Source organism: Haliotis rubra, unplaced genomic scaffold, assembly GCF_003918875.1.
Source record: "Haliotis rubra isolate DU_JTF1 unplaced genomic scaffold, ASM391887v1 Scf642, whole genome shotgun sequence".
NCBI lineage: Eukaryota > Metazoa > Mollusca > Gastropoda > Lepetellida > Haliotidae > Haliotis > Haliotis rubra.
In genome coordinates this window covers 4,272-22,557 of record NW_025767349.1, presented here as the reverse complement: position 1 = coordinate 22,557, position 18,286 = coordinate 4,272, and the positions used below count along the sequence as shown (strand labels likewise).

At 40.2% G+C, this 18,286-nt stretch overlaps 2 protein-coding genes across 2 annotated transcripts in view; both read right to left on the bottom strand.

Annotated features, from left to right (window-relative positions):
- Positions 1-8,891, bottom strand: part of LOC124256889 (leucine-rich repeat and immunoglobulin-like domain-containing nogo receptor-interacting protein 1) — a 32,479-nt gene extending 23,588 nt beyond the window's left edge. The window contains exons 1-4 of the mRNA XM_046690859.1: positions 8,753-8,891; positions 6,554-6,613; positions 2,869-2,894; positions 965-996 (exon numbers count right to left, since the gene is read on the bottom strand). Coding sequence (XP_046546815.1) covers positions 965-996; positions 2,869-2,894; positions 6,554-6,613; positions 8,753-8,891 — 257 coding nt within the window. The remainder of the gene's footprint in view (positions 1-964; positions 997-2,868; positions 2,895-6,553; positions 6,614-8,752) is intronic.
- A 440-nt stretch (positions 8,892-9,331) lies between these two features.
- LOC124256907 (toll-like receptor 4) lies at positions 9,332-11,869 on the bottom strand. Its single transcript, XM_046690877.1, has one exon. It carries the CDS (start codon positions 11,855-11,857, stop codon positions 9,332-9,334), a length of 2,526 nt encoding a protein of 841 aa, XP_046546833.1. The 5' UTR covers positions 11,858-11,869.
- Between the last annotated feature and the right edge of the window lie 6,417 nt (positions 11,870-18,286).

The window sequence follows — 18,286 nt, the reverse complement described above, 5'->3', positions numbered from 1 at the left end:
CTGGTATGGCACTTGAACCTTGGACGATACCTTCAAAAGTTCCTTCCATCAATGGTTTGTTGCTTTGAGTAGCTGGAGTGACGTCAATAGAGGTGGATTCGTTTTGTGTTTGAATCTCCTGTACAGTATGTTCAATGCTACCAGATGCTCTTTGAGCCTCTTTTGGATATGTGCTTGGTTGTTGACTGGCATTGGAATCATTGTCAGGCTTGCTCTAGTTTGCTGCCCCGGCGTAGGAGTTATGTTTGTTCTTCTTTGAATCTGTTATTTTTCAATATGGTCACCTTCTTCTTTAGGTCTCCGAGAGACGACAAACATGATTTGCTCTGGTCATCCATGGGCTTGACGTCATCTTTAATAGAGGTGAGACTCTGATTCATCAACGTAACCTTTGACTTAATAGAACCAATGACCAGAAGACGCTAAAATTACTGTTTGACTTCACTGCCTCGACTGCTGCCGTATCACGTTTTGGGAGTTCAATTTCAGAAATCAGCTTGATATCCCGTTCAAGCCATGCTATTGTCTCACTGATTGGTGCTATTGTACCCTGTGAATTTGTGTCAACGCCACTGGATTGTTTTGTTGCCTTCCCATACACCCATGCACCCATGCACCCCTCTCTGGATCCGTCTATGACCATTACTTACATTCCTCGTTGAAACACAGAACTTTTCGTTCCCGCTATTACTGTAAGTTTCACTACTCACTGCACATGCGCAGATAAATTACAGTCGTTAATGATAACCTTCATTAATCGGACAATATCAATGATGTAAATGTGTGTTATGTCAATTATGAAAAAGATAGTATCTGCCCTTGTCATTATAGAGTTATCTCCCTTTCCGTGTACTCGATTCCAAGAAATAGGACCCGATTCCAGCTGTACCCGACCCGGATTCGAGTACCCGAGTACCCGTCTTAGCCCAAATCCTGAAACAGGAACTTGGGAAGGAGATATTACCTGATGTTGCTCGGATGACCGAAAGCTAGACACTGAATCCAGAGAACCAGGTCACTTATATAAGCTCCAGAACGACCTCTGACATGGGTCAAAGTTCATCTACTGATGACGGACGTCTCCGCCAATCAGAGCCTACCCAACATATTTAGCACCAGCCACGTGGCCTACCCAATGTATCTAGCGCTACGATGAGTGAGTGAGTTAAAATTTAAAGTCACTTTGGGCAATATTTCAGCCATATCGTGACTAAAACATCATATATATAAACAATAATTAAAGATAGAGTATAAAATCCTGTCAACGAAGGACAGTAAACCAACTAGAATATCACAGATATATATGTAAAACTAGTAATTAAATCTAAAACATTTTAACTATAGAGGACAACACATTATAAAAATAGGCTATAGATCACCAACAACTGAAGGTAGTTCACCATACTAGGGACCATGGGGACTTACAGTACCTTTGCTACCTGCATGGACCCTAGTTGGATTTACAACATCCCTTCAGCCGTTGGCGATTGTACAAAATGTTAGCCCAAATTAAAATAACAAGAATACTACGTTTTAAAATCCTGGTTAGTTTAAATTGACTTTGAAAGTTTTGGGACTTACGTACAGCGCTACGATGAACAGTAACCCCGGTCAAAAAGTTGTCCCGTAGTAGAGCAAGTCACGCTAAATGTGGTACGTATTATTCGAATATCCCCTTATGAACCCCTGCCCCCTGCTTACACTACAATTTTACCCAGTTTTCTTACAATATAAAATATGAGTCCATATATTTCTTCTTGTCAAAACTCCTTTATATAAGCACAAAATCTTTCGCCGTTCAACGGTTCTCCGGGTGTATAATGACAAGGTTGGCAATTCAATTTCAGTAATCTGAATGTTCCGCTAAGATGAAGCAACTCTGACACATGGTCTGTGTAATGCAAGTCAATAAGTCTGTCGGCAAGATGGTCGGCCTCCAAGGATCGAATCCTAGCGTTGATGAATCGATAGCGACGTCTACATATACGGACGGGATCTCCCTGCTGTCCTTGGATCTGCTGAATTTTAACTTCAGTAGCTGACTGTTCTTTGTGTAGCACTCGCACACCATCAAACACATTCGGATGTGTCTTCATGGCATACTTGTTGAATTTGTTGTGCCAACCTTCCAAATTATTGTTAGTCCTGTGTCCATCATTTTCAAACTGTTTCCAAATTGGCAGAGTCCAGGGACCTTCTACCCAGGTGGTAGTACCGTAATCCATCAGCTGTGTCGCCTGCTCACCTAGTGGTGCGTGTGCAATGGCATCAAGCCAGACATGTTCAGCTTTCTCCAGTGGGACTAAAGGGAGAGCTGCAGCTCGACGCACTTGTAAAAAAATAGTCCGTTTACAACCTTAATTCTCTTACAAATTGTTAAAAAGACATTGTCGTTAATTAACTAAATTCATTTACGACGGAAAGTAAACAACACCAATGTCCAGATCACAAAACCCCGTTAACGAAAGACAGTAAAACAACTACATTATCACAGATTGAAATTTAGAAATAGTAATTAAATCTAAAACATTCTAACTATACACGACAATAAAATATATAAACAGGCTATAGATTGCCAACAACTAAAGGTAGATCGCCATACTAGGGACCATGGGGATTTACAGTACATTTGCTTCCTGCATGGGCCCTAGCTGGATTGACATCATCTCTTCAGATGTTAGCAATTTAGACAAATCTATCCATACATTAAAAGTACACATATTCTACTAGTAAAAAGTGGAGCCTTTAAATGTGAATGTGGGTAAGGGTATCTGTGACTCGTGGGTAAGGGTATCTGTGACTCGTGGGTAAGGGTATCTGTGACTCGTGGGTAAGGGTCAAGCTCTGTGGACGCAGTGCACTATGTACTAAAGATAATAAATTGTTTTGGAAAACTGTCAAACCTAAATCACAATTTACAAAAAATAAGATAAAACCTATAGACTGGAACTTACACTTTCATGATCTCTTCCAAGGTCTGCATTTCTCAGTGGAGTATGAGGAATTCTATAATGAGGTGAATCAATTTGTTTTGTCTATCAGTGAAGAATTTATTGAACAATCTGCAAATTATGATGATCTAGACAACGAAATAAGTTATCAGGAAATTGTAGATGCCATAAACAGTATGCAATGTGGCAAATCCCCAGGTATAAGTGGTATTGCTATTGAATTCTTCAAAAGCGCCCCAAGAGAATGCATAGACATGTTGAAATCTTTATTTAACGGTGTCCTATCTACGGGTATCTATCCGACTGAGTGGACAGTAGGAGTAATTATTCCTATTTTCAAGAAGGGTAATGTCAATGATCCAGCCAACTACCGGCCTATAACCTTACTTGAAGTATCTGGCAAAATATTTTCAAAATTATAAGTACTAGACTAACTCTCTGGGCTGAGCAGGAAAGTTTCCTTGCCCCAGAACAGGCAGGCTTTAGACATGGATTCCAAACCCATGATAATATATTTATATTGAATTCGATCGTTCAAAGATACTCTCTCTGTATAAAGGAAGATTATACTGTGCTTTTATTGATTTGAAAGCTGCGTTTGATTCGGTTGACAGGAACAGTCTCTTCTATAAACTGTGGTTGGGAAATGTTAAAGGGAAATTATTCAGATTATTGAAAACATGTACAAATCCTGTAAGATCATGTGTCTCTATAAATGAAGGATATACAGCATTTTTTGAGTGCCAAAATGGCGTCCGCCAGGGTTGCCAACTATCCCCTTTCTTGTTCTCATTTTTCGTAAATGATATTGTAGAGAGCCTAGCATTAGATAACCAGAGGGGTGTGAATCTGGAACTAATTGAACTGTTTATATTACTATTTGCTGACGACATTGTAATCTTTGACTTTTCTGTTGGTGGTCTCCAAAAGAGATTAGACAAATTAGTTGGTTATTGTGACCGTTGGAAACTAAAATCAATGTAGCAAAGAGTAAAATTATTGTGTTTAGAAAGGGTGGCAGACTTAAGAAATGCGAACGATTTTATCTAAAAAATAATGTTATTGATACTGTCTCATCCTATAAGTACTTAGGGGTTCATTTATCCAGCTCAGGCTCGTGGTATATAACTCAAAAAACCCTCGCAGAACAAGCATGGAAAGTTCTTGGTATACTCAGATCATCAATACCTAATTTCTCAAATCTCCCCATTCATGTTTTGTTCAAAATATTTGATGTTAAAATTCTCCCAATCTTACTGTATGGCAGCGAAGTATGGGGATTTCACACAGCACCTAATGTTATTAATATCCATGACAAATTTTGCAAACAAGTTCTCAATCTTCCAAGAAGCACCCCGAATATATTCGCTCATGCCGAGCTTGGTAGACACTCCCTTAAAGTTAATATTTATTGTAAAATTATTAAATATTGGATAAGACTGGTATCTCAAGCTGATAATGTTATTTTAAAGAAAGTGTATGAATATCAATATCGAACTGCAGAGAAAGGACGCCCATGTTGGGCACTAAGTGTAAAAAGACTTCTAAATCAATATGGTTTTGGATATGCCTGGTTTTACCAGAATGTTGGGAATGTCACTACTTTCATATCTCTGTTCAAACAAAGATGTATTGACGTTCATAACCAATCATGGAAAGGTGATATGCTGTGTTTTTCTAAACTTGATTTTCTGAGTAATATCAAAACAAAGTTTGCTTAGAGTTCTACATTAATCACGTTCAATGCAAAGTATTTCGTATTGCCTTAAGTAGAATTAGAAGCTCAGTCATATGTTAATGATTGAATATGGTAGACGCCTTGGTCTAAAGCGAAATGAACGCTTGTGTCCATTGTGTATTATTCCTACTGTAGAAAGCGAATTTCATTTTTGCCTAGAATGTCCATGGGTAAGGGTATCTGTGACTTTGGGTAAGGGTATCTGGGACTGTGGGTAAGGGTATCTGTGACTCGTGGGTAAGGGTATCTGGGACTCGTGGGTAAGGGTATCTGTGACTCGTGGGTAAGGGTATCTGGGACTCGTGGGTAAGGGTATCTGTGGGACTCGTGGGTAAGGGTATCTGTGACTCGTGGGTAAGGGTATCTGTGACTCGTGGGTAAGGGTATCTGTGACTCGTGGGTAAGGGTATCTGTGACTCGTGGGTAAGGGTATCTGTGACTCGTGGGTAAGGGTATCTGTGACTCGTGGGTAAGGGTATCTGTGACTCGTGGGTAAGGGTATCTGTGACTCGTGGGTAAGGGTATCTGTGACTCGTGGGTAAGGGTATCTGGGACTCGTGGGTAGGTATCTGTACTCTGTAAGGGTATCTGCGTGGGTAAGGGTATCTGTGACTCGTGGGTAAGGGTATCTGAGGGGTAAACACTGTGTCGATGGCGTGATGCCCTGTGTTGAGGCTAGTCCGACGAGTGTGCTGTTCTTCTTTCGATCACGATCGGTTTGGGTTTGACGATTGTTATAAGTGGTAATGCTATTTATGAGGGCATTATATTTGCAGAAAAAGACGACAGAAAATAGCATTACCGGTGCTAAAAACATGGAATTTGTGTTTAAAAGAAAAAAACCAATGAAGGAACCTGGTAAGTTTACTCAAAACCAATGGTACGGGGTTGTTGCCCGAATGCAATACAGTGACGTCTGCTGATATTCGACCTTTTGACCATCGCCTACAACATGCCAAACCATGTCAGTGTTCGGTTTGGTCCATCAATGAGTGCAATTGTTAAGGTTAGCACCAGCCTGTGCCAATATTAAGCTTTAAAAGCGGGAATAGTTTGCTTTGACTTGTTTGCAGAATTTCTGCCAGTTCAATGTCGAATAAACCGACGCAGTTTTATGACGTGTTGACAAGAACGATTGGCCCGTCGTTAAGCATAACTGACCATTTGAGAGCAAATTTCTACAGGCAGAATTATGTATTTTAGCTATAATTAAGCATAACTGACCATTTGAAAGCCATTACAGGCAGATTAGGCCACATAGAAGAAGTTGTAAATAAAACATTGAAGGTCAGAATCAAAACACACCTGTGTCGGCCATCTTGCCACGTCACCCCACGGGATGTAGTCATACTGGGACGTAGTCGTAATGGGATGGAAGCATTAATGGCAGATGGTCGGATGGGTGTGTGCTGATTGAAGCGTTGCAGCTACTGGTTTAATTAACTGGCTATTAATTGAAATAGCCGGGCCAAGTCAGACTGAACACAGAGGTTTACTTGTATGCGCTATGAACATGTTTGGCGCCATATAAATGGACTTAATACGTTACGCTTTGAGACTCTGAAGGGTGGTATGTAGGTAGATATAACACTGTAGATACTAATCATATAGATACAAACACAAGCTAATTTTGAAAGAGGCCAAGAGGGACCGAACACCTGTGATATAGAGGCTATGCTGGGAATGTTAAAAGAGAGCTTCACTTTGAGCAACGTGGTTGCTTACAATACTTCACTTTGAAACTCTTTAAATTGATATTTAGTTACATATATAATTTATTCTACAGATATAAACACCATTCAGGATACATCTGTGAGGTTTAAGTTGTTTATGAAAGCCCAGCCCAAGCAGAGAGACCAAACACGTTTGACTGAGGCTATGTTGGGAACGAATTCAACGGTCTTCACTTTAACGGACCCGTTATCTATACAAGTGATGTATTATGACGTTACAAAGTGGTATTTAGGTGGATATAATACTAGTCAATGGCTCGGAATAAAATCAAGGATACATCGTCATGTTTAAGGTGCTATTGACAGTCCGGGCCAAGTCGGACCAAAGACTTGTGCTAAAGAGTCTATGTAGAGAATGTAAGTGAGTGAGTATGGTTTTACGCCGCCTTTAGCAATATTGCAGCAATATCACGGCGGGGGACACCAGACATAGGCTTCACACATTGTACCCATGTGGGGAATCGAACCCGGCCTTTGGCCCCATGTAGAAATTGTGGAAAGATTTTTTATTAACGCTATAAATTAACCGAATTAAGTCAAAATGAGTTGAATGTTTGTGCCATGGTACTTATAAACATACTTTCATTCATTTACAACCTCCAAAACATGAAAAAAACATGTATTTTGAGCAAAAGCAAATATTCTCGCTAATGGGTGAAATTATTTTGTCCATGGGCGAGATATTTTGATATTTAATAATTAGCCGAATTAAGTCAAAATGAGTTGACTTTTGTGTCATGAAACTTATAAACATACTTTCAAACATTTACAGACCGCCTCCGTGATTTAGTGGTCAGAGCGTCCACCCGGAGAGCGGAAGGTCGCGGGTTCGATCCACGACCGCGTCATACCAAAAGACGTTAAAATATGGTACTTGTTGGTCCCTGCCTGGCGCTCGGTATTAATGGGTACAAAACAAGGACTGGTCGGCTCGGAGTCAATATAATGTGTCTGAGTGGGCTATTCATGCTTCACTGTGGCATGGTATCTCAGTGGGCTAGCACTATAAAAACAGCTTCAGTCTGGGCTAGTACAAGCACCTGCACATACACACGCATGCACGTCGTCATGAGAGAAATATTCTCAAGCACGACGTTTCACCCAATCTCACCTCACCTCACCTCATACATTTACAACCTCCCAAAATCCTGAAAAAATAAACTGAATTTGGAGCAAAAGTAGAAATTCTGGCCCTGATGCCTTCTGATGATTTCGGAATCACATCGGCAATGTCCAAGTTGTACAGCAACTTGAGCGCAATTTGTATTCATGAAATACATGCACCTCAAATATCACACATGCAGTATAAAACAGTAGATGTAGATACTGAAGTAAAACATATACACACAACAACATGAGCTATAATAAATATAGAGATTATTTCAAGACATGTATTCAGAATTTACGATATACACCAATTTCAAATTCAATTGTCTGGTAACATGGTTAAACATACACTGCTTTGAAAGAAGAATCCCTTGCAATGGCTAGGATCAACATTTGCCTTACAGTGAACACTTCATTACCTAGGATACATCTGGGAAGTTCATACTCGTCATATTTAATCTTAACTAAGCTGTCCAAGAATTCAAACTTACATGTATTCGGTAACGTTTTTAACATGTCTTGAAAGACAACCAATTAGGCATGGCTGTTTTTTTTTATTAAGTGAAGTGTATTAATGATGAAATTGGGTGTCACATCCTTAAGATGTCCCATTTGTATACAATCAAAGTGACTGGCGCCCACACTCATTAGATTTCTAGTAACAAAGTAAGACTAGACCGTAAGACAAATATACAAAACAACAACCCCAAAATAGGAAACATCCCACAGAGGTTTGCTGTTATTTATACAAAAAGAACAGCAAATAGGAATTTCTCACGCTTACATGCATTGGGGATAATTTGTGCGGGTAGAATAAAGTGTAACCAAAATTACTGAAAAAAGCCCACAACAAAATGGCAGCGTGTCGGCCAAACACACCTAGATGTAATGAACGTCCAACATGGGTTTTCTTTGCTTGTCATCGTGAAGCCCATTTCTGTTGTCCACTGCAGTGATATAGCTAAAACGTCGTGAAACTAAACTCACACTCACTCCCTTTGTCACTCATCATAAATCTACAGCAAAAGAAAAATGAAAACCATGCCACGGCTGACACAAATTCCACGCCATCGGCAGACCGGTAACTCTGCTTCAGTCATAGCCAGGTTTTTCCACGTGTCGCCATACTCCATTGCAAGACTATGGAACGGTTTTCAGAAGCAGGGATCAGATCCGGGCGACGACGTGTCACCACTGCAGAGCTGGACAGGTTGATCACTTACGTGTTAGACACACCATGACCACCTTTAAGGTTACACCAATATCAGGATTACACAGGATGTCCGCCCAAACAGTGAGGAACCGAAAGTATTCCCCCGAGACGACTAGTTCGAAGTGCCTGAGAGGGTACATAAGTCCCATTTCATTCAAAGTATTCTTCATTCTCTGAATTTTAATAGTTAAGTAGCATATTTGTTGTTTTAATGTATGACTAGTTTGCTTTACGATGTAAATCCAGCTAGGGTGCATGCAGGTTGCAAAGGTACAGCCCCATGACACCCACAGAACCTCCAACAGTTGGCACAAGCACTGCAATAAGAGTGGGTGAACATTCCCCAGATATGAGACCACTATTCGTAACCTGATTGGTTCCATGGATTGATGGTACCAGGTAGTTCTGGGCACTCATGGGGGCAATACAAGACATGAAGAGCAAATGACCTTCACCTTGACATTCGATTGTTTCATTGTGACATGATGAATTCATTGTAGGTAATAATCCCTAGTTCACCAAGAGTTATTTTTGAAATATTCACATCAGACATGACACCCAAAAATTAAGAAATATCTAAGACACATGTTCAGATCCACTTCAACACATGTTCAAAGAATCGTTGCCAGGCTCTATTTTCTACCAGCTCTCCCAGAACAAACACATTATCTCCATCCAGAAGCTGAGTGAGTAATGGTGGTAGAGGGTGATGCAAGATGGTGTCGGAATATAGAAGTATTAGTCTCTTGGGCATGTTATTGTTACATGCATAGACCCCAGATGAGAGTGTAAAGGAACACATTTCGTCCTGAAGAAAGGTCTCTGTTATATACAGGACAGTCTTCCAGCTGTTGTGAATACAATTAATAATTTCTTCAGCTGCACAAACGCCCACATCGAAATCCCTGTCTGGTATGCAAAGTCGCAGACCTTTCTCTACCTCTACTTTCTGTAGAAACGTAGTACACACCCATTGATAATCATCATGTTGAGAATAGTAAATAAATATGTCATACTTAAAATCTTGTCTTCGTGGTACAAAATAATCAAACCCTATCAACCTCAATATCCAGTATTTTAAAGAAATGGTGTTTTTCAACACCAAATGACAAACGACAAGACCAGAAATCAGTACACACATCAGACAAACTGAAAAGGCAAGCCAAAATCTACCATAGCAAGATCTCCAGTGTCTCCTAAAGGAACTGGTAATATTTGAAAGTTTAATGAGCTGACCCTCAGTGTTGATACAGCTGTATGAATCGAAGTGTCGAAACTGGACATCTGTGTCAATTATCCATGTCAGAAAGTCTAGGGTTCCACATCCACAAGACAGGATATTCCCATGGAGGTCAAGTGAAATTGGTTGGGAAACAAGAACCCTTTGATCTAACATTGTTCTGGTGTTGACCCTCAGAAAACTGATAGAATTAAATGAAAGATCAATTTGAGAGATGCTCAACATTCCAGACAATTCAATAGGAACATCTTCAAACATGTTGTGGCTTAGGTTCAAATGTTTTAAAGTCTTAAGATTCCCGAAAATCTGAGCATACATTCTATAAAAAGCGTTATGGGATAAGTCTAAAGAATGGACGTTTTTGAGAGGACTGAACAATATTTGTGAACTCATGTTAGACATCAAATCAGTATCAAAATGAATATTTTCCAGATACAGTGTCATGACGTTTGGGAATGACTGAAAAAATGTCAACGGTATTTTCTGAAAGAAATTGCCTGATAAATCAAGATATCTTACATGCTCCAAGCCAAAGACACGTGCGTTATCCGTTATTATGGCAGAATAGGAAAGATCCAAATACCACAAGTTATTACCTCCCAGAAAGCACATGTTAGTTCCCTCTAAAGATCTTCCATGTGCTCCTGAACCACTTAATAAAAGTTTCTCCAAAGATGGAGGAAGAAAAAGTGTCATGTTTCCAATAGAGGTTAGTTTTGCTAAGTCTTTGGACTGTCTATCTTGTCCATTACCATGATACGCTTGATATACCTGATTTGACACATCCAGTACAGCTAGGTTAACAAATGCAGGGAAATGAAACAACAAGCTAGGGTCACCTTTTATAGAATTGTGGCTGAGATCAAGATATTTTATACAACTTTGAAACGGTTCCTTCAATAACGCACTACTTTCAATGACCACGATGTCATTATTCCTTAGAATCAGTCGCTCAACACACATAGTCTTAAGGTAACGTGTCATCTCAGACATGAGCACGAGAGTCTGGTTCTTCATAACACCTTGAACAGTGACAGGATATGTACTCACATGTGTAAAGTCTATTTCGGTCATGTTCCTTCCACTGAGTCCTTTTAAGCTTAGGAAAGACTCATGCAGGCCAAAGGGAGCAATTTCTCTTGCAAGCAGAAACTTCAGTTTATGAAGAGGAAAGAATACATTGTCATCCAGAAAATTAAGAATGCTACATGCTGACAATGACAGATCCCTGACAGGTGCTTCCCTGAAGTTGACAAATGAGTTTTTCCCCAAACGTCTGATAAGGCATTGTGATCCAAAACTCAGACTCTTCAGGCTCTTCATCTGTGCAAAGCCAGGTCCAAACACAGGTTCTCCAGCCCCGTCAATGATCAGTGACTCGAGGTGGTGAAGATCAGCAAATGTAGCATCGGGATATGTCAATGACGTAAACCGCATCTTCATTCTGCTCACATGGAGTGTTGTCAGAGATGTCAGGTTTTGGAATGTCCCAAGAGGAAGAGAGGAATAAGAAAAGTTCAATTTATTCCCATCCAAGTTTAGTTCTTGAAGGGCAGGTAGGCTTTGCAGAGCACCTTCCTCCAGAAACTCTATGTTGTTATCATTCATGAGCAGTGTATGTAATAAAGGAAGGTTGGGGAGTGATCCTTTCTTGAGGCTTGGTAAGTTGTTGGTACCCAGGTTAAGGACTGTTGTGTTTCGTGGAACTCCTTGTGGGACTCGGTTGAAACCACGACGTGAACAGTCCACTGTTGTTTCATTGGCTTCGTGGTGAATGTTGCATTTCTCAATGTCGGAATGTTGTGGGTGACCCAGTGATGTCATCAGATTCGGAATAACAATCCAAACCAAACTGTAGATCGTGACTGACATCATACCTGTCAAGAAAATTGTGGGTAGTAAATAGTCATTGTTAGTAAAATAAAGAGTAACAATTTTGGCCTATCGAAACTGCTCAAATAATGTATTCTTCTCTAAACGTAACGATGAGCGTTATTCTGGTAACGTATACTTTGCTATGGACTCGTTGAAAATGCTACGAAAAAATTCTTATCGCCCGTTCTTTGACTTTGTATTGTGAAAGGCGTGTTGCCCTGTAGCAAAGGCCGCCATTATGAGTCCTTCCCAGGGTCGGTGAAGCGCCACCGCAGCCCTTCTTCGGACATAAAGTTGTTTCTAGCACACAATGGCTGTAACGCAATTTGTTATCTGTAAGTTTCTTGGTGTGTTAGCTGTTTAACGCCATAAACGAGACAGTGTATGACAGTCAGTATCAACCAGGACATATGGTAGCATGGTGGTGTGTAATATGGCTTTCCCAGATTTTCATTTAGGGTGATAGATACATCTGAGTCTTCGTTATTTTGTACCAATGCCTAATGAACTAATATTTGTTGTCTGAAAACATTTGTGATTTTTATTTGAATCCTAATCGGAAATGCCCGTGGATTTTATCCAAAACATTTCAGTTCAGTTCAACCCTCAGTATTTCAGCTAGTGTGTAATGACTTCAATACTTCGGGGGTGGTGTGGAGGGTAACCTAGTGGTTAAGACCCAGGTTCATTTCCCTACATGGCTGGTCGATGGGGTAACCTAGTGGTTAAAGCGTTCGCTCGTCAAGCCGAAGACCCGGGTTCAATTATCCACATGGTTAAAATGTGTGAAGCCCATTTCTGGTGTCCCCCACCGTGATATTGCTGGAATTTTGCTCAAAGCGGCGTAAAACACAACTCACTCACACCCTTCATGGCTACAATTTGTGAAGCCCATTTCTGGTGTCCCCACCGTGATATTGCTGGAATTTTGCTAAAAGCGGCGTAAAACACAACTCACTCACACCCTTCATGGCTACAATTTGTGAAGCCCATTTCTGGTGTCACCCGCCGTGATATTGCTGGAATTTTGCTAAAAGCGGCGTAAAACCCAACTCACTCACACCCTATATGGCTACAATGTGTGAAGCCAATTTCTGGTGTCCCCAGCCGTGATATTGCTGGAATTTTGCTAAAAGCGGCGTAAAACCCAACTCACTCACACCCTACATGGCTACAATGTGTGAAGCCGGTTCTGGTGTCCCTCGCCGTGATATTGCTGGAATTTTGCTAAAAGCGGCGTAAAACCCAACTCACTCACACCCTACATGGCAACAATGTGCGAAGCCCATTTCTGGTGTCCCCCGCCGTGATATTGCTGGAATTTTGCTAAAAGCGGCGTAAAACCCAACTCACTCACACCCTACATGGCTACAATGTGTGAAGCCCATTTCTGGTGTCCCCGCCGTGATATTGCTGGAATTTTGCTAAAAGCGGCGTAAAACCCAACTCACTCACACCCTACATCGCAACAATGTGCGAAGCCCATTTCTGGTGTCCCCCGCCGTGATATTGCTGGAATTTTGCTAAAAGCGGCGTAAAACCCAACTCACTCACACCCTACATGGCTACAATGTGTGAAGCCCATTTCTGGTGTCCCCGCCGTGATATTGCTGGAATTTTGCTAAAAGCGGCGTAAAACCCAACTCACTCACACCCTACATGGCTACAATGTGTGAAGCCCATTTCTGGTGTCCCTCGCCGTGAGAGTGTTATATTTCCAAACGCGGTGTTAAAGTAGTCACTCAATACTTCAATTGAGATTAAAACATTAATAATCAAATAAGCTATTTTAACGGTGACATTAAAGTATCATGTGTAATATAATTTTGCAACTCTTCTTCCGAGGATGTTATTAAAATTAATTTGACATAAACTGATGACATTTGTCCAAGAAGCATTAACGAAACTAAGCGTATACTGCCCCATACCTGTATTTTCCAGTCTCAAGATGTTCTCATTCTTTGCTGTGTTACCTGAGACAGCTCCGCTCCAAAGTGTGTGGAATACGTACACCATCCCTTCAGCTGCTGGCGATTGTAAGAAATGTTAGCCAAAATTAAAAGAACAAGTATACTACGTTTAAAAATCCTGGCAAGTTTAAATTGACTTTGAAAGTTTTGGGACTTACGTACCCTCTCAGGAGGACAATAATTTTACGCTACGTCAACCCCTTTGAGGGTAGCAGCCACTAACAATCTCAGTTACTAATACAAACTACCAACAATATAATATTTAACTATTTACAGATCAGTCCACAAATCTAATTCTTTTAAAAATTCAACTATTAAATGATAATTAACATTATAAAAAAGATCCTTCAATGTCTTGACATTAAAATATTTATCCCTTGTGATGGAATATTCAACACAGTCAAGCAGGACATGCTTGACTGTGATTCTTTCATCACAAGGGATGCAAAACGGAGGATCTTCGCCTTTCAGTAAATATTGGTGAGTATATCTAGTGTGGCCAATGCGACATCGTCGCATAATGACCTCTTCAAATCTGGACTGACAACCCAAGTAGGTGTAACCAATGTAGGGTTTTATTGCATGTAATTTATTAATACCTACTTGGGTGTCCCACTTCTTTTGCATCAGATCGCGGATGTATGCTCTAATGCTGGCTTTATAATCAGAGTATGGGATAAGAAGTGGTGTCACAGATTTGTTGAGTGCTGCCTTAGCAGCAATATCAGCCATCGTGTTCCCAGAAATGCCAACGTGGCTGGACAACCAACAAAAGACGATGTCGCATTGGCCAGTAGCAAGTTCATTGTACAATTCAATAATTTCTAATAAAAGTGGATGTTTGCAAGAAAGATTTTTAATAGCCTGAAGACACGAAAGAGAAGCTGAAAAGATGATATATTGTTTATATTTACGGTGTTTATTAATATATTTAAGAGCTGTTAAGATGGCGTTTGCTTCTGCTGTAAATATAGAGCTGTTATCCGGTATTCTAGAAGATATTGTTCGGGATCCAATGACAGTGGCACATGCCACTGCGCCACCATCCTTGGACCCATCTGTAAATAAGGATTTGTATGTATTATATTTATTTCTTAATTGACTAAATTCTTGTTTATACTGCAATTCATTTGTTTCTGATTTTTAAATGTAGTTAATGTTAGGTCAACTTGTGGCTCAACCAATTTGCCAAGGCGGAGAGAAGAAAGAAAACGGGAAGGAGCTATAAGTTCTAGCTCAATGCCAGCAGCAGAAAGGAAAGGTTTCACTCTTATACCAAGAGGCGGAACAAGAGAAGGCTTCTTGTTACACAGATCTTCATATAGTGGATTAAAGACACAGTTATATGCAGGGTTTAACTCATTGGAATAAAGTTTTGTAATATACTGTAAAGTTAATTTTATACAGCGTTGTGTAAGAGATGGCTCATTAGCCTCGACGTAAAGGCTGTCAACAGGTGAAGTTCTAAAGGAACCAAGACATAGTCTTAGACCTTGGTGGTGGACAGAATCTAAAAGTTTGAGATTACTGTTGCAGGCTCCACCATAAACGATGGAGCCATAATCAAGTTTGGAACGTACCAATGATCGATATAATTGTAGGAGGGTAGCTTGATCCCCTCCCCACTTAGAATTGGAAACGACTTTCAACAAGTCAAGCGCCTTCAAGCATTTAGTTTTTAGGGACTTGATATGGGGAAGAAAAGTTAGATGCGAGTCAAAAATTAATCCCAAGAACCTGGCCTCCTTCACAATTTTGATGGGAGTGCCATTGAGGAACAGTTCCGGGTCTTTATGCGGTTTATATTTTCTACAAAAATGTATACAATTAGTTTTGGATTTAGAAAATTTAAAGCCGTTTTCAAGACACCATTTATGTATTTTATTTAAACACAGCTGCATTTGCCGTTCAATAGTATGCATATTCTTACCGCGACAAGAAATATTAAAATCATCCACAAAAAGTGATCCATCAATAGAATCGTTTAAAACCTTTGATAAACTGTTTATCTTGATACTAAACAATGTGACAGACAAAATACTGCCTTGCGGGACACCCTGATCCTGATTGTAATGGTTAGACAGGGTTGAACCCACTCGGACTTGAAATTGCCTGTCATTTAAAAAGTTGGATATAAATTGAGGCAAACGGCCTCGTAATCCAAAGTCATGTAAATCCTTTAAAATCCCATGTTTCCATGTTGTGTCGTATGCTTTTTCTAAATCGAAAAAGATCGACACTGCATGCTGTTTATTAATTCTGGGATTTTTCACAAAAGATTCTAAGCGCACCAAATGATCGATGGTACTACGGTTTTTACGGAAACCACATTGTATATTAGTTATAAGGTTATTGGTTTCCAATTTCCAAACAAGTCGATTATTTATCATGCGTTCCATGGTCTTGCAAACACAGCTAGTTAATGAAATTGGCCTATAATTGGAAGGATCAGTATGATCACGTCCAGGTTTAGGGATGGGCACAATTATAGCATCGCGCCACGACGAAGGAAATTGTCCAGATGTCCAAATGACATCAAAAATAGATAAGAGCGTCTCTAAACATGATTCAGGTAAGTGTTTCAGGAGTTGATAATGTATACCATCAGCTCCTGAAGCAGTATCGTGAGCTTGGTCAAGAGCAGTATGAAGCTCATGTATCGAAAAGGTTTCATTGTAGTCTTCCCCATTGTCTGAATTGAAATTAATAGATTTCTTTTCCTGCTGTCTTTGATATTTCTGGATTTCAGGTACATAGTTTGATGAGGAAGAATGTTTCGCCAAAGTTTCTCCAAGTTTATTTGCTATGTCAGATTTATCAGTTAATAATTCATCTCCATTTTTAGATGCTTAATGCTAGATTTAGAGCCCTTACCTTTTATTTTCTGAATCATGTTCCACACCTTTGATATTGGCGTGCGCGAATTGATGTTTGAGACATAGTTTCGCCAAGATTGGCGTTTATTTTGTTTAAAAGTACGCCGTGCTTTGGCGTTTAAAATTCTAAATTTGTTTAAATTGTGGACCATAGGATGGCGACGGAAATAATGTTCAGCTTTCTTCCGTGCCTTGCGAGCTTGTTTGCATTCAGCGTTAAACCATGGTTTACATACATGAGGAACTGCAGAGGATTTGGGGATACACTTGTCAGCTATGTGTCTGAGCTCATCTGAAAAACATTTGATGGCATCAGGAAGATCATGAAAAAGTTCAGGTTTGAGTTTGTCAGCACAGAAAGTTTCATATAAAGGCCAGTTAGCCTTCTTAAAGTTCCATCTTGATGATGGAGGAACATCAGATGGATTCACGGGTTTGAGAATTGTTGGGAAATGGTCACTTCCACACAGGTCGTCGTGGACTGACCACTCAAATTCATTCAGTAAGTCTGAGTCTGTAATTGATAAATCAAGGGCTGAATAAGTTCCTGAGCCAGGATGTAAATATGTGCTCGAACCATCATTATATATGCATACATCATTATCTGAACAAAAGTCTTCTAATAGTTTACCTTTGGCATTAGTTGTTGTACCACCCCAGAGCGGGTTGTGGCCATTTAAATCTCCCATAATGATACAAGGTTTTGGGAGTTGGTCATATAAATTTTGAAGGTCAGACTTCTGAAGAGTTGAAGACGGTGAGAAGTACAATGAGCATAATGTGAACGCAACATGTAACGTCAGTCGTACTGCAACCGCCTGGAGACCAGTATTAAGTATCACAGGGCTGTGGATAACACTTTGTTTGATAAGGATCGAAGATCCTCCAGTGGCCCGATCACCTGGAGGTGAAAAGGAGTGGTATGCATTGAAATTACGTAATTCAAATGTATCCGTCTGTTTTAAATACGTCTCCTGGAGACAAGTGGCTGATGGTGTGAAGTCCTGGACTAAGAGCTGCAAATCATTGAAATTATTCCGTAGCCCTCTGCAGTTCCACTGTACAAGATTATTAGAAGACATTATCTTTTTGGGGGATTTACTGGGGATCTACCCCGCACTTGTTTGGAGGGCGACAAGCTATGTGCCCTAGAATGGACGTTTTCAGATACGTCCATGGCCTCAAGAGATCCATATTTGTTGTATAATTGAATTTTGTTTTGCGACCCTTTTGGGGCTCTGCCACTCAGCTTTTTAGATAAATCTGGCTTGTTACTTTTGGGTTTAGTGATATCTTGTTGAGACTTCGTTGACGACTGAGAAGATGGTTCATGATCACGGGAGGTCGTCTCTGACTGGATTCGAGATGGACCAGGAGGTGAGTTTCCAGTTTGTGTAGTTGTAGCAGTCGAGAAAGGTTTAGGAGATTCTGTATTTACCCAAGTTAAGTTTGTCTGACAACTTGTAGACACTTTAGTTACCCTAGATGGTACCTCAGTCGTTGGTCTGGCAATAGAAGCATAACTTTCTGTTTGTTCTGAGCTGTGGACTAGCTTCTTGGCATCCGCAAAACTAATGTTTTGC

What these genes read in the sequence shown, in the direction of transcription:
- LOC124256907 (XM_046690877.1), bottom strand. Translation starts at nt 11,857, where the DNA reads ATGATGTCAGTCACGATCTACAGTTTGGTTTGGATTGTTATTCCGAAT.